This window comes from Bos javanicus, chromosome 20 (genome assembly GCF_032452875.1).
Source record: "Bos javanicus breed banteng chromosome 20, ARS-OSU_banteng_1.0, whole genome shotgun sequence".
Lineage (NCBI taxonomy): Eukaryota > Metazoa > Chordata > Mammalia > Artiodactyla > Bovidae > Bos > Bos javanicus.
The window spans coordinates 3605288-3632623 of record NC_083887.1 but is presented as its reverse complement, the minus strand read 5'-3'; the positions used below and the strand labels follow the sequence as shown (position 1 = coordinate 3632623).

Below are 27336 nucleotides of genomic sequence, written 5' to 3'. Positions count from 1 at the left end.
CACATATTGCTAAGTCACTTCAGTCGTGTCCGACTCTGCGACCCCATAGACGGCAGCCCACTAGGCTCCGCCGTCCCTGGGACTCTCCAGGCAAGAACACTGGAGTGGGTTGCCATTTCCTTCTCCAATGCATGAAAGTGAAAAGTGAAAGGGAAGTCGCTCAGTCATGTCCGACTCTTAGTGACCCCATGGACTGTAGCCCACCAGGCTCCTCCGTCCATGGGAGTTTCCAGGCAAGAGTACTGGAGTGGGGTGCCAGGGCCTTCTCCAATTCCCACATATAGCAAGTGGCAAAAGATAATGGGGACTAGGAAAGGTATATATCGTGTTTACCAAAAGTGGGCATTTCCTTTGTCTCCCAAAGTCTTCATGTGGCGACGTGGGAGGAGGAAGGAACCAGGCCATGCTGTCGGCCCAGTCCAGGGTGTGCCCGTGCGCGGAGCTCTTGGTTAGGGATTGTACAGCAGAGCAGGGAGGTGGGTGGCCATATCCAGTAAATTAGGGGAAGCTGGATTAAACTAATCTAACCTGATTTTTTTAAATTGTGAGATGTACAGAGCCTTTAATATCTTTGGAGAAGGAAATGGCAACCCACTCCAGTAATCTCACCTTGGTGAATCCCATGGGCAGAGTAGCCTGGTGGGCTACAGTCCATGCGGTCGCAGAGTTGGACACTTCTGAGTGACTAACAGCACGTTAGTATCTTGGTGAAGGCGTTGTGGTGTGTGTGTGTCTGTGGTGGGGCGGGAGGGAGGGAGGAGGAGGTGGTGGCGCGGGGAGAGCCTGCACAGGAGCCTGCAGCGTTTCTCAAGCTTCATGAGACCCCAGGGCCCTTTTCACTCTGAGCATCTCTTGTATCACCTGGACTGCTCTTTGGAAAAGATCCTCTGATCAGTGTTGCAGCATTCTTCCCTTTGACATCTTCTGCTGAAAACTTATAAGAGAAATTGAAAAAATGTGTATTCTAGCCCCCACAGTACTCTCTTAAATACTGTTTTACTAAATTGTATGTATGACTTTATCCACTTTTGTCAAGCCTTAAAGAGAATAGTTGCTATTTTTATGGGGGGGGGTGGTTTCCTTCTCAACTCTGTAAATAAACACTGTTTCTCTGTTTTGGAGTGACTGAAAGGAAGAACTAAATTTTCTTAGTGGAAAGATAGTTGTTTCTTGTATGGTCTGCCTATCTTTTTGTTTCCTCCTTGAGTGAGGAAAGTACTTATGTCAGAGTGAGGAAGGTAGCTTATGTCAGAATAGCTCTGGTGGATTCAGGCTCCCATATTTTTAAAGTTTTGAGTTCAGAACACTGCACGTCTCTTTCCATCCATCTTCCGCTCGGCTTGCTCGCCTCTTCATGTTCCTTCTTGCCACTCTTGCAGAACCCAGGCTGTGGTGGCGTCGCGCGTTGCCATGCCTCTGTGACTACCTGGCAAACCCCCGTGGTCTGCTGAGACACTGTTCCCCCTTTCCCGCTGCTTCCACTTGCTTTGTTCCCCTGTGGAAACCTGCCAGCTTTATTAATCCACAAGTCCTTCAAGATAGCAGTAAAAGGGAAATACTTGGAGAGAGGAATACTACTTCTGTTTCCATAATCTTCATCCCACTTTCTCCATTCAGGATCATTTTTCACTGCCACCACTCTAGACCTGCTTGGGATGCTTGGGCACACTGCCTTCCTTTCTAACTCACAGTCGACTTGGACACACTGCCTTCCTTTCTAACTCACAGTCGACTTGAACATATGGAGCCCTGCCCTCCTGCCCTCCTTCTGCATTGCAGACCTTGGTGTTCTGTGATCTGTAAGGTTTTACCGAGGAAGCCAATGGCTTTTCCCTATCCGGCAAGCAAGCGTCTGGAATCTTTCTTTCAGAGTCTGAGGTCAGAAAATCATGAGAGGATAACACTTAAGGGAAAGTAGCAGGGTGTGAACAGGTTTTGAATACCCATTACACACCAGCCACTGTACTGCTACTCTCATGCCCACGACTTGGTGTGGTTTGTTTTTGTCCATGCATGGAACAACCTGCTTAGGATGTCTCTCTCTCTTTCTCTCTCTCTCACACACACACACACACACACACACCCTCCTTCCCTGCCTCCCCCACCACCCATTCTAGCCTCTCTCTTTTCTTCCAAAGCCTTTGACTTTCCTACTCCACCATTCTGCATCTCTAATCAGACCCTGCTGTGAGATCAGACCCTGCTGTGAGACCACTGGTGTCACGCAGTGATTCTTCTGCCACCACCTACATTGGGTGTTTTCAGATGGATTGTTTGGAAATACTGTATGTGTCTTTTAACATTTTACAACTTGAAGAATGTAAAGGAAAAAGAGGGAAAATTTAAGAGAGAGGTTTATCCTCTATAGGCAATAAACAGGGTCTTGTAAACACTTAACAGATCTACAGGATCTTTTTGACTAATACTATGGACAAATGTGGTAGTTTAAATTATATACCCCAATCTTGAAATTTTAGATTTGGGAAGAGAGAGACTGCCATCCATAAATGAGTTGCTCTTCCTTTCAGAGTACAACTCTCCCACTTCCCCTTCTCATTAAGTTTCCATTTAGCTATTAGGTGGGAGCTTCAAAAGGGAAAATCCAATCATGTATAATCTCTAGTTAATGGGCATCTATTGAGCGACTGGGTCACCAGAAAGAATAATTACACAGTGCCTCTTTGTGCAGTAAACACAAAAATCAAAAGCTAATGCATTCCCAAGGCAAGCCAGATTGTTACCGGCTAACAGCATCCTCCTCTTAAGGGAAAAGGCTGGGCACCCACCATGCTTGCTAGGGGAGACTGCAAAGCCATTCCTAAAAAACAGGACTATCAAGGGAGGAAAGAGAGAAGCAGGGGGCTTCCAGGGCTTTGTCACTTCTAATTGCTGATGGCTGGGGTGGGTTACTGAATAGCGGACATGCTAGTAAATGTTTTGTGCAGTCATCAGGAGCTTAGTGGGTCTCTGGGGCTTCTTTCCGTGAGTTAAAAGAGTAACAGCAATGATTGAGGTAGTTTCACCCCACTCCCATAATTCAATTCAGCCTGTTTTCTCAGTATACCCTACCTTCATAAATAGGTTTATGCTTGCTTTTGTCCAACCACTAACTGTATTTATTTATGAAAGATAAAAACACCCCTGTTGACCCAAAATGGCATGTGTTAGCCATAAGTCAAACAGCTTTTGGGTTGGTATTGATTGGTACACTCTAATTTGGGTTTTCAAAATTACATTTTGGTATAGTTATTTAGGATTTGCAAAACTCGGCATAATTCAAATAACCTGTTTTTCCCCCCTTAGAACACTTCAGTTATGGAGGATCAAAATGAAGATGAGTCCCCAAAGAAAAGTACTCTTTGGCAGGTAGGAATGGCGGCGCACAGAGAAGATAGCACCTGACTTACTGCAGATAAGATGCTCCCTCAGCTCCTGTCCTCAGTGAAGCGTAGAGCCAAGGACTTTTTTGTTTTGTGCAATTTTGCTAGTTTCAGAATCCACCCTAATTTATCTTCTGCTCCTTAGGGAAGTGTCATTATCAAGATTTTGGGAGTTTACACCAAGGTTCTGAAGTTGGCTGCAGCCCAGAGATATTCAGTCTTTGGGGCCACTGTCTAAGCCACGAATGTGGTGGTGTCCTTTGTCACCAGAGTGGAACCTTGCCACGCACCAGTGTACGCACTGGCCTTTTCTCCCAGCCACCACCCTTCCCCCCACTTCATTCTTAATGTTTGTCTTTTCCTTTTAAATTCAGTTTCCTTTTCTCCTGGCTCTATTTTAGTTTGCCAGTGGCCCTCCCCATCCCCCAGTTTTTTGGTAAGGTGGGAGATGGAGAGCATATACTTTTCATGATTTGATGTTTTTCATCAACCATTATGGTACACATAATTTTCCTTTCATGAAGATACAGTTGCAGGCAAAACAAATCTAAATCCAAAAACAATAATGATTAATAAAATATTCTCTGGGTTCATTTGAGTTGAAGCAAAGGAGTAGTTTAGTTATTAACAAGAATAAAGTGTTCTCAACAAATTTAAGATGAAAAGTACCAAAGTGGAGCAATTTTAGGAAGATCTCTCTGGGCCAAGCAGGTGGCTAGAAATAGAAATGGAGAGTGTGCTGTGGAGTTAAGCACATGCTGTCATTTCAGGGGGAACTGTGCGCAGACTGACTTCTGTTCCCTCCTTCACGTTTGGTATTTTGCAACAGGATTCTCTTACTTTACTATTGGTTTTTCAACTCACAGTGGTTCTTAACACTTTAGTCTTCAGGCTTTTTTTCGTCTGTCTTTCAATAGACTAGTTAATGGTATACCAGTGCTCTAGGGAGGCTAGAGGGCTAGGAACCCTTCTGAAAATGAAGTAATAACCCATTTGCTTATCAAGTGAGATAATGAGTGTGAAAATATTTTATGAATTACAAAGCAGTACACAAATGCTAGTTGTTACCGTACTTATATTTAACCTGTTAGGAACGTAGTTATTTTGGCTAATTACTATGAAAAAATATAGGAGGAAAAGGGGAAGGAAAAAATGCACAGCTTTCTCTCTCACGATGAGGCAGTTTTACCACTTTCACATTTATTCTTTACTCTGTCTTGGCGTGTACCCCTTAACGCAAATTATTGTGGTCATATGCTATATAAAATTCTTTTGTTCCTGATACTTCATAAACATGTTCTCTTCTTATTAAAATCTTACTTTATAAACCTAATTTTAATGGCCGCTTTATAGTACTTTGTGTAGATGTATTATAATTTACTTGAACCAGTTGCCTGTAACAGGGTAGTTTTTTTTCTAAATGTTCCTTATTATAACATTATGGTGAACATTATTATGCGTAAAAGTAGCAAAGATGCTCCTATGCTAGCTGATTTTCACCACAGCAAATAATTTTCATTTCATCTGACTGTTTTGAATGCTGCTGTTTTGGTCCTGTTTGGTACAAATGTTTTACCACAAGCGTCAAAAATCTCCGCTCAGTGCTGCCCCCTGGTGGTGCATGGTGTCAGTGAGCTCTCCACCACCCAAAGAATGCAAGGGGAGAAAATTAGATGAGGAAGTGGTGAGATGAATGAGGAGGGAGATAAAGACCTTCCAGGTTTATACCTCTAAATGTCGACAAAAGATATGCATCAGACATGAAAGATTTTTAGGACGGTCAAAGACTCTGTTGGATACTTACAAAGGATGTTTTCTTTCTGGGATGGGTTCAGTCTACTTTGTTAGGGGATATGCTGATAACAGAAGCTCTTGGTTCTTCCCATGCAAGACTTCTGAGACAAGCTCCTAATGGAACTAACGAACGTTTGTGACACAACTCTTCGGTTTTCACAATTCTCTTGTCTGTATTCCTTCTAGTTACACATGAAGAGGCTGTCAGAACAGTGATGGACACATGGCCTGACAGTGTTTGACAAAAGTATTGAGGTTATTTTGTTTGTAAACAGGGAAGTTGCTGAGCCTTATTCAGTCTAGGGATTTAGCTTTTTCGGATATTGTTGTCCAGATGCAGTGTATGCAGTTTCAGTTTTTAAAAAATGTACTGGTTGTATGCCCGGGCCATGTAGATTTGATGGGAGATGCAGCCATTAGTATAGGAGTCTGTGGGATATCCACAAACAGACTAAATAAGATGAGGACGTTTTCAGGCATATGTGGTTTGCCTGGGGTAACTTTCAGAGTCGGTGATCAGAAAGAGGGAATGAAAGTCTATAAACTATTTTGTCAGCAGTTTAGCAGCCCTGGAAATAATACAGAGGCGATTGAAACTGTTAGGTAAAATGAAGCTGTTTAGATTGAACTGCTTTCTGGTTTCTCTGTTACAGAGAGTGTGAGGTCCCTGAAGTGCAGGCTTTAGAGCAGCAGCATCAGCATCATCCAGGAACTTGTTAGACCTTAGCTCAGGGCTCTATTCCAGAGTGGCCCCTGGCAGTCTCTGTTAATATACTCTCTGGTTATCTGATGCATGCACAAGTATGAGAACTGTTTGCGTAAACGCATATAGCTTTACCTTTCAACTCTGAGGAAGAAAAAAAACCATTAATAGTCCAATAGTCAAGTTGAACAGGTTTTCTAAGATGGCCTTCTCCAGCATCAGTTAACTGATAACAACATGGTTTGGGAATAAGCATTGGAGGAGGATAATTTAGGACACCATTTAACTTTACAAAGAATTCTGACTTTGTCATTTACTTTAGTGACTAATCTGAGTACATGATCTCTGAATACATTTTTAATTATTGCCTGAATTAATAAAGGAATGAGTTTGGCTTTAGGATAAAACTGGCATTTTAAGTATAAATACACATGGCAAAAATATGTTTCTGATGAGAAGACTATTTAGATTCATTTTCCTTGTCAAACTAATTACTCTTTTGTTTTTCTAAAATAGATAAGTAATGGAACATCATCAGTGATCGTCTCCAGAAAGAGGCCATCAGAAGGAAACTATCAAAAAGAAAAAGACTTGTGTATTAAATATTTTGACCAGTGGTCTGAATCAGATCAAGTGGAATTTGTGGAACACCTTATTTCACGAATGTGTCATTACCAGCATGGACATATTAACTCTTACCTGAAGCCCATGTTGCAGCGGGACTTTATTACCGCTTTACCAGGTAACCATGTTTGTCTGTAAAAAACGCTGAAAAGTGGAAGAATGCCCATCCCAAGAGCCTAGATGGAGCCAAGTAGGTGTTTGCAAAGTGAATGAGTGAATGAATATAGTGTGAGACAGCCTTTCTTTGGGATACACACTGTATTTTGAATGTGGTACTAGAAGAAGAGTTATAATTTAGCATCTATCTAGGAACTGTAGGCAGTTTCTGTGATTAATAGTGTTGACTACTGGTTAGTACTGTTGCTATATATATATATATATATTTTTGATGTGGTCTCTATACCGTCTGCATTTTGTCGTTGTAATACAGTATTTGTTTTTTAATATGGGACAGTTTTTCCTACAGTGTTTGGAAAGTGCCCTCAAATCTAAGATGTTCACTTACATCTTAAGTGACTTTTAGGGAATGGCAGCAAAGCATTGGGGAAATTGATAGCGTGTCTCAGTAACTTTCTTGAAACTCACTTCTGCATCTTCTCCCTCACCGCCTTACCCCTGCTTGAATGTGTGCTTCGCCCCCTGGTTTCTCCCTCCTCACCCCCCGTTGTTTTCTTTGAATAGACTACTTTCACAGCACTATAGGGTCACAGCAGAACCGAGCAGAAAGTAGTTTTCACCACCCGCCTCCCCGCCCCCAGCAACCACCAGCACAGCCTCCCCACTGTCAACATCCTGCATCAGAGTGATACATTTGACATGTCAGGATCACCCAGAATACATACTTTAAGGTTCACTCTTGATGTTGTCCATTCTGTGGCTTTTGACAAATATATAATGACATGTATCTGTCATTATAGTGTCCTATATAATTGTTTCATGGATCTGAAAACCCTCTGTGCTCTGCCTGTTCGTCCCCCTTTGATTTTTTGATCACTTGGTAATTCTTTTCCCTCGTTTAAAAATTTTTTTGTTTTAAATTTGTTCAGGTAGAATAGAGAGGTTTCACTCTTGAAGAGAATTTGAGAATGCTGGCCAGAAAACTTTCCTCTGACATGGTCAGGGTAGCCTGGAAGTAACAGCTGCCATGCCAGGATTGGCCTACAAAGAGCCAAGGGAAAACCAGTAGCACTGCTCCCAGCCCTCCCCTTTGTGAGAGCTTCTGGATGGCTCCTCAGAGAGTAGCTTCTCGCTTAGCCTGATTGATTTACAGCGTATTGCTGGCCCTAGTGGTAAAGAACCTGCCCGCTGGCACAGGAGACATAAGAGATGCGGGCTCCAGCCCCGGGCCAGGAAGAGCCCCTGGAGGAGGAGATGGCAGCCCATGGAGAATCCCACGGACAGGAGCCTGGCGGGCTACAGTCCGTCGAGTTGCAGAGAGTTGGACACGACTGAGGAGACTTGGCAGGCACACGTGCACAGTGCATCACAGCTCCATCGTCTTAAGTATCTCCCGCAGTAAACAGCCCTGGGCTCGTGTTCCAGGCCTGAGACCTGGGGCTGCAAGGCACATGCCAGCCCGTGGTTTCTAACCTTGCTTTCAGAACTTGGGAGTTCACTTTCTACAGTGGTAGTATTTAAGGATATTTGAGAGTTAGCTTAGGAAAATTTGAGCCTACTGTTCTTTTTGTGCTGAAAATAATAGCATTTTTTTCCCTCATTTCTTGAATTAGTATTTCTGGGAACCCTCTTTTTTCTAGAATCATAGTATTTAATTGCTGAAAGGGACTTGGGGTGTCATTTCGTGCTGTTTTTTCATTAGATAGGTTATAAAGCCAAGGATCAGAGAAATTGGATGAAATGCCTAAGATCATACATCTTGTTTATTGTGATTGTGTGATGATGATGGGGGTTGGTTCAAAAGTTAGTGTGAAAGCTGAAATCACTTGCAGTTAAGATTACTCTGTATAGACTACATGGCTTACAATCCATTTCAGTAACTTGTACTTTTAATTAAAGAGAAAGAGCATGGACGAGAAGGAGAGAGATATGCTTGTAATTGTATGAGAGAAGTATAGGTGCGTGTAAGTCAGGCGAGTGCGCATGTGCTGCAGCTCCTCTGTGTGTGTCGTTCGAACTCAGAGCCCCATCATCCAGGCTCTTCTACTGACCCAGGCTGCACCCAAACCAAGAAGAGACAGGGTCATTTTTGTTTTATGTATGTATGACTCCCTGGTGGCTCAGGCAGTAAAAGCATCTGCCTACAATGCCAGAGGCCCGGGGTCGATCCCTGGGTTGGAAGATTCCCTGGAGAAGGAAATGGCAACCCACTCCAGTGTTCTTGCCTGGAAAATCCCATGGACAGAGGAGCCTGGCAGGCTACAGTCCATGGGATTGCAAAAGAGTCGGACATGACTGGGCAGCTTCACTTCACTTCATATATATATAAATTTACTTTAAACTGGAGGTTGGTTTCTTTATAGTACTGTGTTGGCTTCTGCCATACAAAAGTGTGAATCAGCCATAAGTATACCTGTGTCCCTTCCCTTTGAACCTGCCCCAGCCCTCATCCCACCCCTCTAGGTCGTCACAGCCCCAAGTTGACTTCCCTTTATACAGCAACTTCCCTTTAGCCCAGGTTGACACCTAGACTTGTTCCTCTTAAGTGCTTTTAAATAAATGAAGCTGTGCTTCCATTTTCCCAAGCAGATCTGTTCTGTTTGCTTGTTTGCTTTCGACTGTTTTGTTTTTGTCTATAATTTGCTTCTCAAACATTTTAGAATAGCAGAGAACCCAGCTTGTGTTTACAGAACATCCACGAGGTGGCACTGTTGAAGTTCTCTTGATTTGCAGAGTGTAGTTCAGAGGCAGCCCCTTCTCTTGGGGAGTGTGCAGAGTTGGAGAAGAGACAGAGCAGATGAACATGTGTTATGTATATAAATATGGTTAGTATAATTGCACACAATTCAGTTTTCATTACAGCGAATTTTAAGGCACTGTCCATATCTCTGTTAAAGTGGAATTTTGTGGTGCTGAATATTATATGAAATGAATGGACCATTGGCTGGGACATGGAAATATTTTTGTTAAAATGCTATTTGTTTTAGCAGGATTTGATCTGAACATATATACATGTGTCAGTATATATCATACATATGAATCTAATAGCTGGGGACAAGCTGGCCGAGTTGATTGTGTTAGTTGCTGTCTCGTAGACTTGGATTAAATCTGGCATTAGTTCCTTAGCACAGACCATGCCTCAAGAAAAGAGCTTTAGGGAAGAAACAGGTCCATGTGTTTGTTCATACTTAGATTTAATAACATGTGGAGTACTTACTAATCATTATTCTAGTTTGATGTTTAGCTTTTACTGTAGATGATCCTGAGTTTGAATTTTTACTTTGTTGAAATTGACAGTCAACTTAAGACTTCTTTTGATTGTAAAAACCATTAATTCTATAAAAATGGTCTATAGTTTTCACTTTTTAATACTTGCTGTGAATATCGTACCTGTCAGTATAGGGAAAATGGAAAATGTTTGTGGTCTCTGGCTCCTTTTGGTTCAGTGGAAAAAGTGATAATTATGATATGCTTTTTTAAAAATCATGGTAAATGTTTAGTCTGCAATGTCAATTTCTGCAGGCTAAGTTTGTGGTTTGTAAAAACTGTTGTTAAAGGGAAAATTTATACCATTTGAAGTAGAGACAGATTGTACTTCAAGAAGGATGATAAGTATTGGTGAGGTGTCTGAGCAATTAAGAATTTTAAAAACACTTAGCTTCGTGGCCATAGTTTATTCCTTTGTCCCCCAAGTAAGGATGATAAACCATTACAGACTGTAAATGGGACAGAGATGAGATCAGCGGTCTTGGGAGCTGTGGAAGTACCAGAATACGCAGGACCAGAGGTCCAGTGTGACGCAGTGGAGAGGCCGATTGTTGCATGTGACGGCCCCTGCGTTTGAATCCCATCACCTGCACCTGATACGTGGGCTCACGTTTTGGAGCCTCAGTTTCCTGATCAGTGTGGGAATAATACTAATACTTAATAGGATATTGTGAGGATTAAAGATACTGTACATAATATGCCTGGCATCTGGTAGGTAGTCTGAGGATGACAGTTTAAGGGGGGAAAAAAAAAAAGTCCAGAGAGGCAGGAAACACCTGCTTCTCCAGGGGCAATGCGATTTACTGCCAGGAAGTTTTAATTATTCACCCACTGATTTCCGAATTGATTCATCCTGACATCATTTAGGTAGGTGTGTGTGCCACTCTGTTGGCATAACAAAATGTTGGACTTTGTGACCTGAGCGTTATTTTACTTCATTTTAGTCCGAATCTTTAGGTCAGTATATTCCAAGTTAAAGAAATCCAGTGACATGCTGTTGCTATCAGGAAAGAAAGTCTCTGACTTCAGGTTTTACAACTAGGTTTGTGACTAGGGAGGGGGAAGGGACAGCAGGGGTGGGTGGGGAAGAAAATTTCTTTGCAGCTGCTCTTTGAAATGCGTTTCTAAAATAATAAAAGTTTCTGTAATTGTATGATCTAAGCAGCTGTCTTGAAACTGGCTATAGTCAAGGGCATTGAACTGACATTACACATTTGAGTTTCATTTTGGTGCAGTGTTATTTACATACTGAGCTTTGAAATTTTGCCTTTTAATTGTTTTAATTTATTATTGAAAAATTTCCAGACCTTCATCTGGTGCATATAATTAGCACCAGCAGCACTTCTTCAGCACTGTGTGTGCAGTATTCTGGACTCATTTTCCGAGGCCATAATGTGTCCTCTTATTGCCTTGGGGAGGGGGGTGCTGTGGGAGATGGGGGAGTCTCAGCACTGTAGAGTAAATGAGAGCCAGACATTGATACTTTAAGAAAATGCTTAGTTGTAACACCTCAGAGCACTTTTTAGCTTAGGCAAATGGGCCACCTTAGTCAGTAACCTCTTTGTTCTGAATAGTCTTGAAACCAGAAAGTTATAAAGTCTTCATGGCTCCTGGGAGTGGCTACTCCCAGGTGCCCAAATAGAGGTTGTGTGATTCCTGTTCTTTCAGTATTTAAGGAATATGAGATTTACTCCAAGCTATTAGGGAAGACTTAGCGACTTGCCAGGGAAGGCATGTCATGTTTTCTCCGCAGAAAATAACAAGGGAAGGAAATACTGCTTAGCTTCCTTAACCACTGATACCAGCTAAGGCAGTTTCTGCAAGAGGGAAGAAGAGAGACTGGTGTTTACCAAATGTCTGCTCTGTATCTGACTCCTGAATAACCTCTTCTTATTAACCTTCCCAACAGAGTTAGATAGATCCTTCTCTATAAAATGAGGCTATTGATAGCCTATCTCAGAGGGTTATCATGCTGATTATAGGAGATAATCCATTTTAAGCATTTAATATTACTCTTCTTTTATGGAAGACTGAGATCCAAAAAGGAAAACTGATTTGCTTCCACGAGGTTATATGGCTCTATAGCCAGTATATTTTCCAAGAGACTGAAACATGCTGCACCCTAAAAAGATGGAGTGAATTTAAAGTATTAACAAAAGGAAATAAATCCCCCGATTTCACTGAGCCGTTCCTAGATTGGACCAGTGGCATTTGAAAGAGTAGGAGGTATGTGTCTAATAATGAGTTTCCTTATGCAGAATTTTGCTGATCGCCCATAGGCAGGGGAACATTGTTGCTATAAAGCAGAAGTTCCCAGTATGTAGGAATTATCTGGTGATAATTCTTAAGAACGGACTCATTGGAAAAAACCCTGATGCTAGGAAAGATTGAAGGCAGGAGGAGAGGGGGACGACAGAGGCTAAGATGGTTGGATGGCATCACTGACTCGATGGACATGGGTTTGAGCAAGCTCCGGGAGTTGGTGATAGACAGGGAGGCCTGGCTTGCTGCAGTCCATGGGGTCGCAAAGAGTCGGACACGACTGAGCAACTAAACTGAACTAAATTCTTAAGAAGATAGATTCCTGGGCCTACCATCTACATATTCTGACTCAGTTGGTGAGAATATTCAGAAATTATTTTTGCTACTATTGTTTCTCAAATCACTAGCCCTAAATGATTCAAGTATAACCACACAGGCTTCCTAGAACCAGCTCATAGACTACCCAGCCAGGTGGAAGGATTGGATGCAGCGTTCCCAGTTAATATTCAGACCATGAGGATGTGGCAGCCATTGAGGCCTGAAAAGACAGCATGTAATGTGTTCTTATCTATTTGTTTTCTCTCTCAGCAGAGGATTTGAGAGGCGTGTTGGTTAGGGGTGTGTTTATAACCAATTAGCAGAGTTTGCTTAATAATTGGAATTAGCATAAACCTTAGTGACTGTGTGCTAATGTTAAGTGTAGAAACTAGAAGACAGACAGAGAAGTACCCCAGAATTAGGAAAATTGAAAAGAGTTAAGTTTATTAGGCCGTGGGTGGAGACTCTGAAAATAAATATGATCAAAGAGGGTAGAGAGATTCTGAAATTTGAAGTTCAGATTAATAGTTTGTCAATCTTGTCAGTGGAGAGACACAAGTAGAACCCCCTGTGATTCTCCATGAATTTCCCTCACTTTAAATACACTTAGATGGAAGAAAGGGGCCTGGAGATAACAGAATGGTAGCCTGAATCTTTGAGAATGGTATCAAAAAGTCCAAGCCCTGAATAATGTGAAATTGTCTAAAATGGTTACATAATTTGGGAGAGTTAAAAACAAAATAAAATAATCCACTATTTGGAGCAAGAGTGAGAAGAATGAAGGGATAGTGTACTTGGAATACATGGTGAAGTGGTGATAGGAAGAAACGGCATGTTTTCGCTCCTCGTTTAACTTATCCCTTTTTCTTTTGCCACTAAAAACCATGGCTTTAAAACTAGAAGGGTAGAAAAATTGTCTGAGAAAGAAAGAAGATATTTAGGAAACACACAGCTCCTGTAACAAGTAGACCTAGAGATGTTGTGTGCCAGGATAGTGACAGAACCTGAGGTGGTTTTTTTCAGAATTGTGAAACATTGAGAAATAATTGCAAACCAGTGGGCAGAGCTGCTGGGTGCGCTTGCGCACATACACCTCGTACAGCTGTGTTTGGTTGTCTCCTGCGCGACAGGACCCAGAGATGACTGAGGAGCCAGTTTCCTGGTTTTTAAGAACTAGAGAACTGGGAGACGGCGTATTTGGGAGATACTGGATTTTGAATTTGATGTTTCATTCTGGCCAAATTCTCAAATGGGTTATCAAAAGTTAATTAGCTGTTGAAAAGACTATGTAGTATTATGTAAGCCTAGAAGGATATAGTGTACAGAATGTCAAAGGTCATTATCTCTTGAGCAGTGAGGTTTGGGGATTTAAAGATATTTTCTTATAGGCAAAGTTTTTCCAAAGTGAACATGGGTTGTGTATGTTTAAAAGGGACACAAAGCAGGTAGTGCCAACTTGTAAACAAAAAATTGCAATGCCAACTTTATGTAGTAAGCACCAGCAAGGTAACACAAAAGTAACCATACCAAATTCACCTGATAATGTAAAGATGGCAGTGTCTTCATGGGGCAGTTTCCCCAAGTATCTTTGAGGACTGAATAGAGAGATGTGGGCTGGAAAATAGTATACAATCCAGATAATTATAGAACTAGTGGCTCAGGGTTGGTACTTTGTATTTAGTGAATGGATGTATAATAGCCTGAAGGGAAATATAGAATCATGGGTGCTGTCCTTGGTTCTGACCCATTTAGCATGTTTGCCAACAGCTTGGAATAAGACTTACTACATTTGCCCGTCATGCAAATCTGGTGTGGAATGTCCACACTTCTGGGTGACGGAATCAGAATTGTAGAGGCTGAATTCAAGGGTCAGATAAAGCTTTGAAAGTGAACTATAGTGAGGATAACTGTAGACTTCTGTGTGAATCTGCCCTCCCCTTTTAACCTAGCCATACCAATGCAGAATTAGGGGGAATTGTTTTTAATAGACATTTTATGGGGAGATGCGTAAGGTTTCAGTTCAGCTTCCTAACATCTTAGGAGTCTGCTGTGACATGGCTGTTAGATGAAGGCAGTGTAACCTTTGATTGCCTTATCTCTTGATATAATGACACACACAAGAAAATACAGGGACCCCAGTGTAGCTAGTCTTCGTTATCAGATCATAACTCGAGTATTAGATCTAGTGTAGAGTGGAACCAGCATGTGAAGGGCATGTAAACCATAATCAACAGTGTAAATACTCAAGAGTGGGAAAAAACCTTAATTTGTAAAGCATTTTTTATACATCATCTCATTATATTTTCAAAATAAGGCAAATTATTATTCTCATTTTATACAGATGAGGAAATTGAGGCTCTGAAAGTTTAATGTTTTACCTAGACCCTGTCAAGTTAGTGTGACTATACTGCTTCTGTTTATGGTGAAAAAAGAAAATATTAACCTTGAATGATGCATTGTTATCTTTAAAATCTTATCATAAAGTTTTGTTGATTCATACAGGTAATATGAGAAAGGATAGTTACTGGCCATTGCCATGTTACATGGTAAAGAAGACAAGGGGCAGGGATGTTTCAGTATTGTTTCAGTATTTGTTTCATGTCATAGAACTTCTTGGTGGTGAACCTAGACTTGAAATTGGAATTTTCCGACTGTATGTTTAGTGTTCCCCCTGCAACGCAGAGGAGACCTGGGGAAAGCTTTATTTCTTGGGGCTGCAGAAGGACATGTCCAGAACCACAGGATGGGGGTGTGTAGGTGGCGACACTGTTGACCGCAGGGATCGTCTTGCCTTTGAGTGTCAGGCAAAGGCTGAATCTTGGTTGTCTTTGAAAGGATACTTGCATTGTGTAGGATTAAACCTCCTAAGGGTTAGAATTTTTAGGATGTGGTTCATGGTTTTGAGGATTTTACCTGCATAAGAAAGAGGTGGAGAAAAGTGACTGACAAAAGTACAACTGAGTACTCTTGACTTAATTCTTGGATTGTTGTGTTTTTTTCATAAGCTTTTTCATATAAGTTAGTGTTCCACCTTTCTGTCTCCTTAGCCCCAGGGGATTCACATAGGTCATGAATTAATGGGATGATTTGTTATGAGAAGCAGTAAATCAAAGGGGAAAGAATGCAAACTTCGGAGGAAGAGATCAGAGTTCCACTCTTGACTTCACTATCCTCTAGTTGTGAAACCGTGAATCTTTTAACCTCTCTCTGCCTCATCTGTAAAATTTGGGGTGTCATTGCCCCATAAAGTTCTGTAAAAGAAAGTGAAAAAATAAATATTTTGTTAGAATATCTGACAAATATAGAACTGCCCAGGGTTGACTTTTACACCCAGGAACTGATAACATCAGTTGTTTTTTCTTAAAAAACCAGAACAAAAAGAAGTGTGTATGTTTAGGTACTCATGTACATGTGTATCTGCAGAACTTCTGATATTACTCAAGTATGTTTCCTGGTTCAGGATTTCTTTATCCTCTTAGCTTTAAGGAAACGGTAGCTGGTACATTTCCATCTCCCTTTCTATTCCTTCATTGCTTTTTGTATTTTGTAGAGCAAGGCTTAGATCACATAGCAGAAAACATTCTTTCCTACCTGGATGCCAGATCTCTGTGTGCAGCAGAGCTGGTGTGTAAAGAATGGCAGCGAGTGATCTCTGAAGGAATGCTTTGGAAGAAGCTGATTGAACGAATGGTGCGCACTGATCCTCTGTGGAAGGGACTTTCAGAAAGAAGAGGGTGGTAAGTATTCAGGTTGCTCGTTCCCTTGAAAGACAGTTTCTTTGACCTAGGGTCAGTTTGAGTACTAAAAAATGTAGTTATAAATACTGGCTTACTGTGTTGGCCTATTTTAAACAAGTGGAGAAAGATGCATGGTCAAGAGTTGAGAGGAGGAAAGTTAAAGCTGTTAGAATAACCTCTTCTGAAATGCATATTTCCTTTATATTTATTAACTGTTGGATGTATTATACAGTTTGAGCAGTTTGACTTTTCAAAGCTCTATGTTTATGCTTTTCCTTTCACATTTTCCTTGGGCGTTGATACCATTACCAAGAGATAGATACAGAAAAGGGAGAGTCATGAGAAAGTCAGATAATGCCATTTTGCTGTTAGATATTGATCTTGGTTGAAGACGGGAGGTATACAACAGGCAGGATTTTTCAGAGACAACCCATCATCTCTGAAATGCAGCTTCATAGCTCTGTACATGTCAGTAGTCTGGCCCAGTTAGCGCAGAGAAAGCGCCACAGCCAGGACACACAGGCGGTGGCGTGAGTGGTGGCTAGGGTTGTGTTTCCTTTATAGGAAGAGATTTGATATGTACTAAGTTAGATTTTTCACAAAGCTACATTAGCCCTTTTTATTGAACTGTAGAATGAAAGGCTAGATTATTGTGTTGGGTATTCAGAAAATAAAAAGTTGGGATCATGTAAAGAACTGTAAGTTGAACTTACGTCAAACGTGCACATTTAATTGTCAGAAATCCTGCTTTTGAACTGTTAAAGCTCAATGCAAATCAAAAGACTTGAAAGATACAACTTTGTAAGCACCATGTTTAAATAAAATTCACCCTTTTATGTGCAAAAATGTAACATCTGTTTGTTTTTATTTGCCAGGGATCAGTACCTGTTTAAAAACAGACCAACAGATGGCCCTCCCAATTCATTTTATAGGTCATTATACCCAAAGATTATCCAGGATATAGAGGTAATTTTATGATTTATCTTTTTCATGGGCTTAGTGTTCAGTTGATCTAAAAATCATAGAATGGGTCTTTTTTTTTTTAAGGTGAAGTCTTAGAGCAAATATGTTACAATGTGTGATCTGCACATTACAGTGTGTAATTCTTCAGGTTGGATAGTCCCTTTTTGTATTAAAAAAAAAAAGTCTTAACTTTTCTAAAATGTGAAATGCTTTTGCAAGGCTGCCAGTTAATTGAAACCTTAATCCAAAATTACCTTTTTAATTTAATGAAATTCCCAAAATCCAAGGCCCAGTTTTTCAGGTAAACGTAGTTTCACCTTTTTGAGCCACCTCTGGAGAACCAGGGAAGGCACAGTCTCAGTTTCCTCTGTAAATTTCCCATGCTTTTTCATTAAAAGGCTTCAAATATGATCCTAAGCAATAGTTAAGTGGTTTTTATGGAGCAAATTACACTCGTGGACCATTTTGGATTTGAGTGCAACTTCCCCAGACCAGTAAAACTCTGTGAACTTGATGAGAGACATTGGAGATGTTTGATATTGTTCATGTGTTCTAATTAGTTCGGTTTTATTATTTAGCCCTTTTCCTTGAACCAGGAAAGACATGCACAGGCATTTCTCATTAACTCTTTCACATGTGTTCTTGGCAGGTCTTGGTTACTTCACTATTTCCTCCTTGGCGAAAAAAGTTCAACCTTTGCTAGGCAGTGCTGTATCACCCATAAAGTTATACTCGGCTTCCCAAATGTGAAGTAATCCTCACCCCCAGGTGATAGGCATAAAAGTTATTGTGCCAAAATTCATTAATAGAGAAACATGTGCTTTTTGTAGCCGCCCACTTCTTTTTAAGGCAGATGTGATGTGAACTAATAGAACTGTTTGGTTAATGGTAAATCTGAATGTGACTGGAATATCATTATTTCAAATGCAAGCTGTTGTCTTGAGTATTCTGTTCCCTAAAATGAGCTGTAAAGTAACTTTTTAGGGAAGTAAAAGCTTTAAGTGAGTTAAAGCTTTTGCCAGACACATCCTAAAATTTAGGAATTAATTGATTTACTGACAGTTCAAAGCTTAGCATAAATTGCTCCGACAGTGTTAGTAACTGAGACATAGTGTTAGCTTGGACCTTAAATTGGTGTGTGTGTTTCAGGTAAGAGGGATTGTCTTTTACCCCTGTGTAGTTTTACTAAGACTGCTTATGCGTATATCTTAGAAACTATTTTACTTTTTACTTTTTTCCTCCCAACTATTCTTTATAACATATCTCCAAATTTCCTTGAATAATTTTTAGCAAGTCCTTCATTATAAGAAGGGTGATGTCTAAGATCAATCATTAATAAATAGGAACTCTGCAAGGACTTTGATCAGGTTGAAGATTTGGTGACATAGATTATTTTAATTCTCATGAGTACTGTCATAACCTACAGTATGAATTCAGTTTTCTGTGGCATGACAGTATGTGACACCACCTAACATAACCATTTCCTCAGGCTAAAATAACATTTTAGAGTTAGTGGAGGAGGCAGATGTGAGGGAAAACGGAGCTATAGGGCAAAACCCCTACATCACGGTGGTCTACCCAGTGGTTCTTAGAGTGTGGTTGAGGAAAACCCACTGGTAGGCCACAAGAGTCTCCTCCAGATTTTTGTGGGCTAGATCTCTTAGTGTAAGGGTTGGTGTTTTATACTTTGGTACATTCACTCATAGTAATAATAATAAAAATAATGTACTACGTATGGAGTGATTACTTGTCAGAGATACTTTAAGCGTTATATAATGCATTTTCTCATTTTACACTCTGGACAGTGCTTGAAAGGGTAAGCCCTGTCCTGATTTAAAGCTGAGGAATCTGAGGCTTACCCAGATTAAATAGCTTGCCCATGATCACACAGGCAGTGGGTAGTTGAGTCTGATCAACCTTACGTTCTTCTGCACTCAGTACGGCTTTTTTTACACTAGAGATCAGTGGTACTTCATAAGTGTGTTTTATCTTCTCCTGGGTGGACACGCAAAGTAAAGAGTTGTTTCAGTGATGCCTGGATCAAACAAATGGGAGACTCACAGGCTTGGCTGTTACCACGTGGCTGGTATAAAGCCCTCACAAGCAAACTATAATAATTATAGGTACTCTCTTCTGAGCCCTTGCAGTATACTCATGAACTGTGTTGTGTGATTTATATAGATTATGGATTGCTTGTAATTCTCACAAGATACCATCTACACACAACCTTAGAGTCGGTTTTTTTTCCCACATACTCTGCAGGGTTGCCAGTTCACAGCCCCTTTTGCTTTCTCTCCTTCTGCTTTTTCTCCTTCTTGCTCTGCCTTGACAGTTCTAGCTCATGTGCTGGCTCCTGTCATCTATGCATCCCCATATTTGGCTCTGACAAGCAGATGACCTTGCCCTTCCGCACTGACCCAAGAGGAATTGGCTAATTTTTAAGAAGAGTAGGGAACCTGGCTTAGTGTAGCCAAGCCTTATTATTCAGGAAATGAGAATATAAGAAATGAACCCTGGAGAGAATAAGAATTCTTAGCTTTCTGCAAAGTTTCATCTCTCATGGGTATTCTTGCCACACACATGCGCGCGCGCACGCGCGCGCGCACACACACACACACGGGTAGAAGGGAAAAGGGGAAGGGGGTAGGGTGGGAGGGAGAGAGTTTAGAGATCCTCTGAATTGAGAAGGAATTCCTGGAAAACCTGAGGCACAGTCCTAAAAGAAACAACCATATTGCCATTGCTTTCTAGAGTCTTAATTGTTACCATCATCATCATTATTAATAGTGAGCTTACTGTTAGGTACTTTGCCACAGTGATTTAATTCATCTCTCAAATTGTCAGAACCAAAATTTTTAGTCCAAAACCCTTTTTGTCCTACCATGCCCTTAGGCGTTCCTCGACAGGGAGATGGGAGTTGTTATAGTAGGCTCAATCAGTCAGAGTTCTGATGTCCTGAACTTGGATTTTTCTCTTTGTCATCTCAGAGTAGTGACAAACTCTTTCATGTAGAATGCTTTTTTTCCTTTTTTTTTTTTTAATTCTCTGGATTAAAGCCTTTGAAGCCCTCTCCTTGGAACAGACCACTAGTAAAATGATGGTGTGTTGTATCGCACCTTTTAATAAACCACATTTTATTCAGGGAAAGTGGGGAGCTTTTTTGTGGTTTGCAGACTTGATATTAACATTGTCCTAACCAGAAAATGCCGAAACTTGCCCACCCACCCAGTTGTGTTTAGGCTTCTAAAAATAATGTTATTCCTTCATACTCAGACATCTGTTTTCACTCTATTGCCAATTTAAATGCTGCTGTATACTCTGTGTATCATGGCTACTTTCCCAGTTATTTTGAAAATTTGCACAGGGTAAGGGGATTTTAAAAGTTCTCAAAAACATGAAATATTCCTCTACAGTAGCCATACCACAGGATGTCCAAGTGAAAGGCAGGTATCTGCATCATTAAAAAGGTGCACCTGTGTATGCCCTGTATTCCTGCTGCTGACATTAAGGTAATTGTTGAATTGCATTTGAAGGCTGAACCCCTTCCTGGGAATGGTTTGGGAGGGCTCCGGCTGATCAGCGTTGAAGATCAACCTAGACCGAGACAGCAGTTCCTAGCAATTTGGTGAGATTTTTTTCTGGTCACCGCCTACTCCTTTGGCCATTGTTCTCTACAAAGCGGAAGAGCATCGCTGGTGCCATCTGTAGGCCCTGTGCTAAACACCTTACACACGTAATCTCATTTGATCCTTCCAGTAGGTTTGAGAAAGTATACAGTTTCCATTTTTACAGAAGAGGAAAAACTGCAGCTCAAATAGTCCCAAGTCATTTGCCAAAACTGCTAATTGACCTAGGTATTTTCTGCCACAGTGGGCTGCCTTCCATTTTAAAAGGTCTGTTTTTTTCTGAAAAAGACCTGGCTTATATAAGCATTCTAATAAGAGTTGAGGTTGTCACATATAGTGGTAGGTAGTATTTTGGGCAGGCACAGTCAGCAGGAAGTGCTGCTTTCTTTTGTGGGTGGCCTTGAGACTTGAGAAGAGTGAGGTCTTAGGAGTTACACAGGGTTGGTGTGCAACGGAGCAGTCCGCTGCCGGCTCTGCTGTAGCGTCCCTTTCCTGGCATTTTGAAGTAAGCTGCTTTTGTTTTGGGATTCAGGAACCTAATAATTTTTAAAATAGCCCTAGATGGGAACTTCCTAAAAGGACCATCAAAAATTATTTGGTAAGATTTTTCTTTTAAAATTTGGAAATATATTCTAGAAAACTAGGCTCCTCCTCAGTTTGAGAAGCTAAGCTGTTTCCTAACATCTACTTGACTTAGAATGAAAGCAGAGCTTTTGAGAGATTCTAGCAGAGCTTTTGAGAGATTCTGGCCTCTGGCTCTTGTTTGAGAGTTGGAGCTACAGGTCTGGCTTGGCCCTTTATGTTGGGTAGTATTCTTTGTCCAGACATCTCAGGGGGTGGGGGTACTACCACAGGCGGATCGTGTTGCCGTACCCAGCTTCTCTCTGCTGTGTCCTCAGGACTTGAAGTACAGTAATAGTCTATAACCAAGTCACTGGGTTCTAGAAAACATTTTAGAGTAGTGGGAGGGCATGTAGGAAATTCTTTTGAGGATTCCTATACCAAAGTTAAAACAAAATTTTTTTTCCCCCAAAAATAGGGATAGTAAATGTGCTTTTTCTATTCATTGAAATATAGGGTAGCAAAGCTATTTACTGATTCAATAATATTTTAAAGCAATTGTGTATGTTTTAAAACTAAGAATGGTGATTTGAATTTTAAAAATAATACCAAATATATTGAGAAGACAGGTTATGTATTCATCTTTGAAATACTTCGGGTTTATATGGAGTCACATTCAGTAGCAACTTTCTGGGCCCCAAGAGTGTAGCCTGAATACTGGTAACCACTGCCAGGAGTCATTGGTCATGAATAAGACTTGTTACCAGTAGATCTGCCTTCTAAGTCAGAATTTTCCTGGTGTGCTTAGCATGCTGAAGTGGCTTAGTCACTCTCTAAAAATATAGCGTTTCTCTAAATGGTTCCCAGCACTGAGTTCAATTTCAGAGATTCTTTATTGTCTGGATCCCTTTTTATAAAGTTGCTTACACAGACAGGTCTTTCGTCTACCTTGATAGCAGTAGCCATAGTGCAATAAATTTGTTTTTGAAATGTGGCTTTATGTCTGGCATTTTATAGACGCACTAGAGATGATGATGATGGCTAAGAAGCTCTCATTTGGTAGCAGATGGACAGATGAACTATTTCTTGCTCTTGGGACCTCCATGGCACCTCTTTGCATCCCCCTGGTTGTTGGAAATATGTGATCCTGCCCTCTCTCAAGGCCATGTATGGGAGCTCTGAGAACAGGGCGTGCATTTCCAGGCTTCCTGTGCTAAGTACAGAGGCCAAAAATGAGAAGGCATTTTCTTTTTAAGTATAAATGTATCCGTATCTCCAATGCTCAATTTCTTTTTCTGTAAAATGAGAATAATAATTTTGGCTTCAGACTCATGATGATCAAATGAATATTATAAGCTGTATAAAACACGTGGCATAGTATTATGGAAACATGGCACCTGCATATAACATTCAGTAAATTGTAACATTTTAGAGTATACAGAAGCTGTTGCCTTCAAAATAAGAAATGTGGTTTGTTAGATGTCAGAAGAACCAGTAATTACGTGCTTAACTTTGTGAATAACCATGAGATTTATCTCCTTTCTTCACTTAAGCAATTAATTAAGCTTTTAACTACTCAGATGAGTATTTTGAACTAGTATAACCAATTATTGTAGTCCCTATTGTCCCCTAATTTCAAGAATCAGGAATTTATACTTTGGTTGTCCTTAGTGGAAACACTGTGTCTTTTGATCCTGAAAATCCCTGACATCCACTGCCAGAGATAGGCCTAGTGTTCTGGGCATGGCCCACCTCCTCATTAAACTTTGCCCACTGGTCTCAGGCCATAGCACTGTATAAGACCCTTTAAGTCCTGCAGCACTTAGTTTTTATCACTTGTTTGACTCTGATACTTTATGTGGAGTTGTTACTGATCTAAGTTCTGTGTTCATTGCCTCTATACTTTGTGGACACTGCATATTTTAAAAGAAAAACCATAGGCTCAGAGTCAGGAAGGAACTGGGTGTGGTTTCCAGCTCATCCAGTTACTAGTTTTGTGGCCCCAGGCAAGTTAAACTCCTTGTTTGTAAAAGGGAAGTAAGGAGAACTTCCTTCCAAGGTAGATGCATGGATCATTGAACCAAATAAACATGATTTAGTGTGTATCCAGCTATGCTTCCTGTCAATCTTTTCATCCCCTTGCCTGGCACAGTCGGTCAGTCAGTACCTGGAGTATCCAGCATCTCAGTAAGTGTTGAATGAATGATGAAAGAATGAAAATCAGGACTGGAATGTGCCATTCTTCCTCTGAAGGAGCTTCAGTCTGTGGAAGATTAGAAATGGATGACACAGTTCTTTCTGTAGTAGTCGGCATGTGGTATTTTCAGTGTATTTTCTCACTAATCAAGACAGTGTTTTGCATAGATACACAGGTTGTTAGTATATACTTATGTTAGTGGTGGTCTTCTGCCAAATATTTTAAGTGGCATTAAAGAATGATCCAGTGAGTTACTATTTGTTTGTATGTTTTGGGTTCAAATAGCATTGTTTAAGCATATTGAATTGTATCTAGGCCATTTTTTCCAAACCCAACCCACACTCATTGGAAATCTTGTGATAGTTGCCAGATGAGCAGTGAACGTTTGAGGAAAAATACTGTTGGGCTAATGTCTTACTTGGAAAAGAGTTTAATTCCTATCCACAGACAGCTATCAGACCAAGATGGAGTATCCCTGGTGTGCTGTTTGTGAAATGCAAAGACTGCACCCTGATACAACAGTTGATTGACGGAAGCTCACCTGTCGCCCCCTTTCCCCAGACTATAGAGTCTAATTGGCGGTGTGGGCGGCACAACCTGCAGCGGATTCAGTGTCGCTCTGAGAACAGCAAAGGCGTCTACTGCTTACAGTATGACGACGAGAAAATTATCAGCGGCCTGCGAGACAATTCCATTAAGGTAAATGACTGTATTTTGTGTGTGTTATTTTTAGAACTGTGGTTACATGTTAGACACTAGATGTAACAGTCTCTTCATTTCCTCCTGATTGGTTTTTGTCTGTTTCACTCAACCTTGGCAGCTGTCTGCACTCTACTAACAGCAGACCCCTGGATCCTCTCACGGCTTTCCCTTCCCGAAGCACATTCACTTCTGTATTCTGTATGTAGGTGCAAGTGGGCAATACCTCAGTGTCACAGGGCTCCTGGGTACTTTGCTAGCTGGTGAAAGTGTTGCTAACATGCACATAAATCAAGAGTCATTACCTTTTATGGATTCTGTGAAAGGCTAAGTTGATAACACAAAAGAAAGAGCAATTTATGTTGTTTTTATCCACTTTTCAGTAGTAGATAAACTGGATAATTTCTTTGTGTTTAATGTTTAATGGCTCTAACATGTTTTTTCATATTGTTTGTAGCTTATTTTCTTATATTTAAGAAAATGTGTGATTTTTAGATTTTTGGTTATAATTTACATATGCTCTTTCGGTGTAAAGTTCTGTGAGTTTTGATAAGCACAGATAGTTGTGCAGCCGTAACAGTGATCAGGACCCAGAACAGCTCTGCTGTCCCCCAGACTCTTTGCCCTGCTTCTTTGTGTTTACCTGTTTGGTTCCTCAGGCTGGTTCCTCAGGCGCTGACAACTACGGATGTTTTTTTTTCTGTCCCTATAATTTTGCCTTCTTGAGAATGTCCTGTAAATGGACTCACATAGTAAAACCGTTTGAGTCTAGGTTTCTATACTTAGCATTGTGCATTTGAGATTCTGCTACACTGTCGCATTTGACGACAGTTGACTCCTTATTACTGCTGGGTAGCACTCCTCTTTACGGCTACACCACGGTGTGTTTATCCGTTTACCTATTTGTGTTTATGGTTCTTCACAATTATCAATAGAGAGAGCCACTATGAACATATGCATGCATGTTTTTGTGAGAACATACTATCCTAATTTGCATTGGCCATTTGTAGTTCACTTTAGGAACACTGCAAATTATGATAGTATTTTTACAAGGGAAGAAAGAGGTGAAAGTGCTAATCAGTCACTCAGTCGTGTCTGACTCTTTGTGACCTCGTGGATTGTAGCCCGCCAGGCTCCTCCATCCGTGGAATTCCCCAGGTAAGGGAGTGGGTAGCCATTCCCTTTTCCAGGAGATCTTCCTGACCCAGGAATCGAACCCAGGTCTCCTGCATTGCAGGCAGATTCTTTACAATCTGAACCACCAGGGAAGCCCCAAGAAATAGGTCCACAAGAATCTATTTTTAACAATACAGTCTTTGAAGAAAATCACTTCCCATCGTTCCCATTATTTGTGAACAGTCTCAAAAACTTGGAAACCACTGGAAAGATCAAAAGAAGGGAGAAAAACAACACTCAGAGTATAGAGCCAACTGTCACCATTTTACTTCCTTTTAATCTTTGCTTTAAAACATGCTTAGTATTTATGTCACTACGTGGATGACTTTTAGTCTGGTTTTTCGAAAAACATAGCTTAATAAAACAGTGTATTTTCTCATTAAAAACTCTCCATAATTTACTGTGAAATTTTTTGTAAGATGCTGAACATTTTTCATTTTAAATTTTTCGTAAACAATGTCATGGGTTAAAGGGTGTGCGTTCTTAAAGACTCTTAATAGATACTGTCATATTGTTTTCCAGAGGGTGAGCCAACTCTTTTTGCAGAGTTTATTTAAAAATTCTCTTTATAAGGCTGCTGAGTATAATGGACACAGTAGTAACGGGGACAGAGTCAACAGAATGGTCCATCTGTCGTGGAAGTCGTTCAGTACTGCCTCTTCCCCCTCGTCATTTACCACCTGTTGGATGTTCATTGCTCTTATTTACTGGAACACAGCTTTGTCTTGTTTTATGATTCAGAAAATAAGGTGAGATAAGAACATGTACCAGAATGTGATATACTAAATTACTGTTTGTGGTTGATCTTGTCTCAATAGATTTGGGATAAAACCAGCTTGGAATGTTTGAAAGTGTTAACGGGCCACACTGGCTCTGTCCTTTGTCTCCAGTATGATGAACGTGTCATTGTGACTGGCTCTTCAGACTCCACAGTGAGGTGAGGATATGGCTTCACTAGTCTGAACTTGTATACCTTCCATGAGAAGACTGAGGTTCATACCCTCTTCTGCAATAAAGTACACACATACCGTGTATATGTTTTTGTATGCTCTATTTAAAAACCACTTTTGGTGTAGCTGCATTAGAGCAAAATAGACAGGAGAGCTAACTTTGTTAAGCAGGTCCTATTCCCATTACCATACGTTACAGAGATGGCACCTGCTTTCCTGTAAAAGCACATTACCTCGTATCAAGCTAGCTTTTCCCCGGAGACCATGCTCCAGAGGGTAGAGGAAGGAGGTGGGGTGTTGTAGGAGTGTGATGGGTAGTAACCTATGGATACTAGAAAGAATCAGAGGCAGCTATTTGCAGCACTCTTAATAATGTGCCAAATAATGTGCCAGATATTTTGTATGATGTTTTCCTGTTGAATTCTCACAGAAACCTTTCCAAATAGGTAAATAGTATCTTCTTTTATATAGGTGTAGTTTTGGGAAACTGAGGCCAGAGAGGCAAATAATTTACACACATAGTTAATTTTGAGCCTTGCGTTTTGTCATTCAAGACTGTGTTGATATGTAGCTTTTCCAGTAGTGGAGACTCCAGTTCTCAGATGCTGTCACAAGGCCCAGGTGATGAAGACAGAAGTGGCAGTGTTCTGTAGTAGAAGGGAAGCTAAGATTGCTGGTTGGGATTGAGAGTAGAAAGGAAACCTTACTTGGATCTACTCCTAAACCCCTGGGACAAGGACATTTTTCACTCCAAATAGTTTTGGATTTTGGTATAGTGATGAGTTCACCAGAACCTAGAGATAATACGGTACAGCCTCAGCTGGACTGCTGGTAGCTGGAGAAAGGCCTGCCGTGTGGAGGAAAGGAAATGCCTCTCCTAGGGTGAGTCAGAGACTTGAAGAGGGTTGTTTTACAGGCACACCTAAGAGATAGAGATAGTCACCAGCACGCCTATATCCTTT

The 27336-nt window shown here is 40.8% G+C and overlaps 1 protein-coding gene across 6 annotated transcripts in view; it reads left to right on the top strand.

The window, feature by feature from the left end:
• Nucleotides 1–27336, top strand: part of FBXW11 (F-box and WD repeat domain containing 11) — a 131415-nt gene that overhangs the window by 87018 nt on the left and 17061 nt on the right. For 4 of the 6 annotated variants that reach the window (XM_061393215.1, XM_061393214.1, XM_061393211.1 and 1 more), the window contains 6 exons: nt 3304–3366; nt 6394–6619; nt 16016–16202; nt 17078–17168; nt 24111–24248; nt 26243–26361. In XM_061393215.1, the coding sequence (XP_061249199.1) occupies nt 3316–3366; nt 6394–6619; nt 16016–16202; nt 17078–17168; nt 24111–24248; nt 26243–26361 (812 nt within the window). In that variant the 5' untranslated portion in view covers nt 3304–3315. The remainder of the gene's footprint in view (nt 1–3303; nt 3367–6393; nt 6620–16015; nt 16203–17077; nt 17169–24110; nt 24249–26242; nt 26362–27336) is intronic. The other 2 variants (XM_061393216.1, XM_061393213.1) reach the window with 1 other exon arrangement.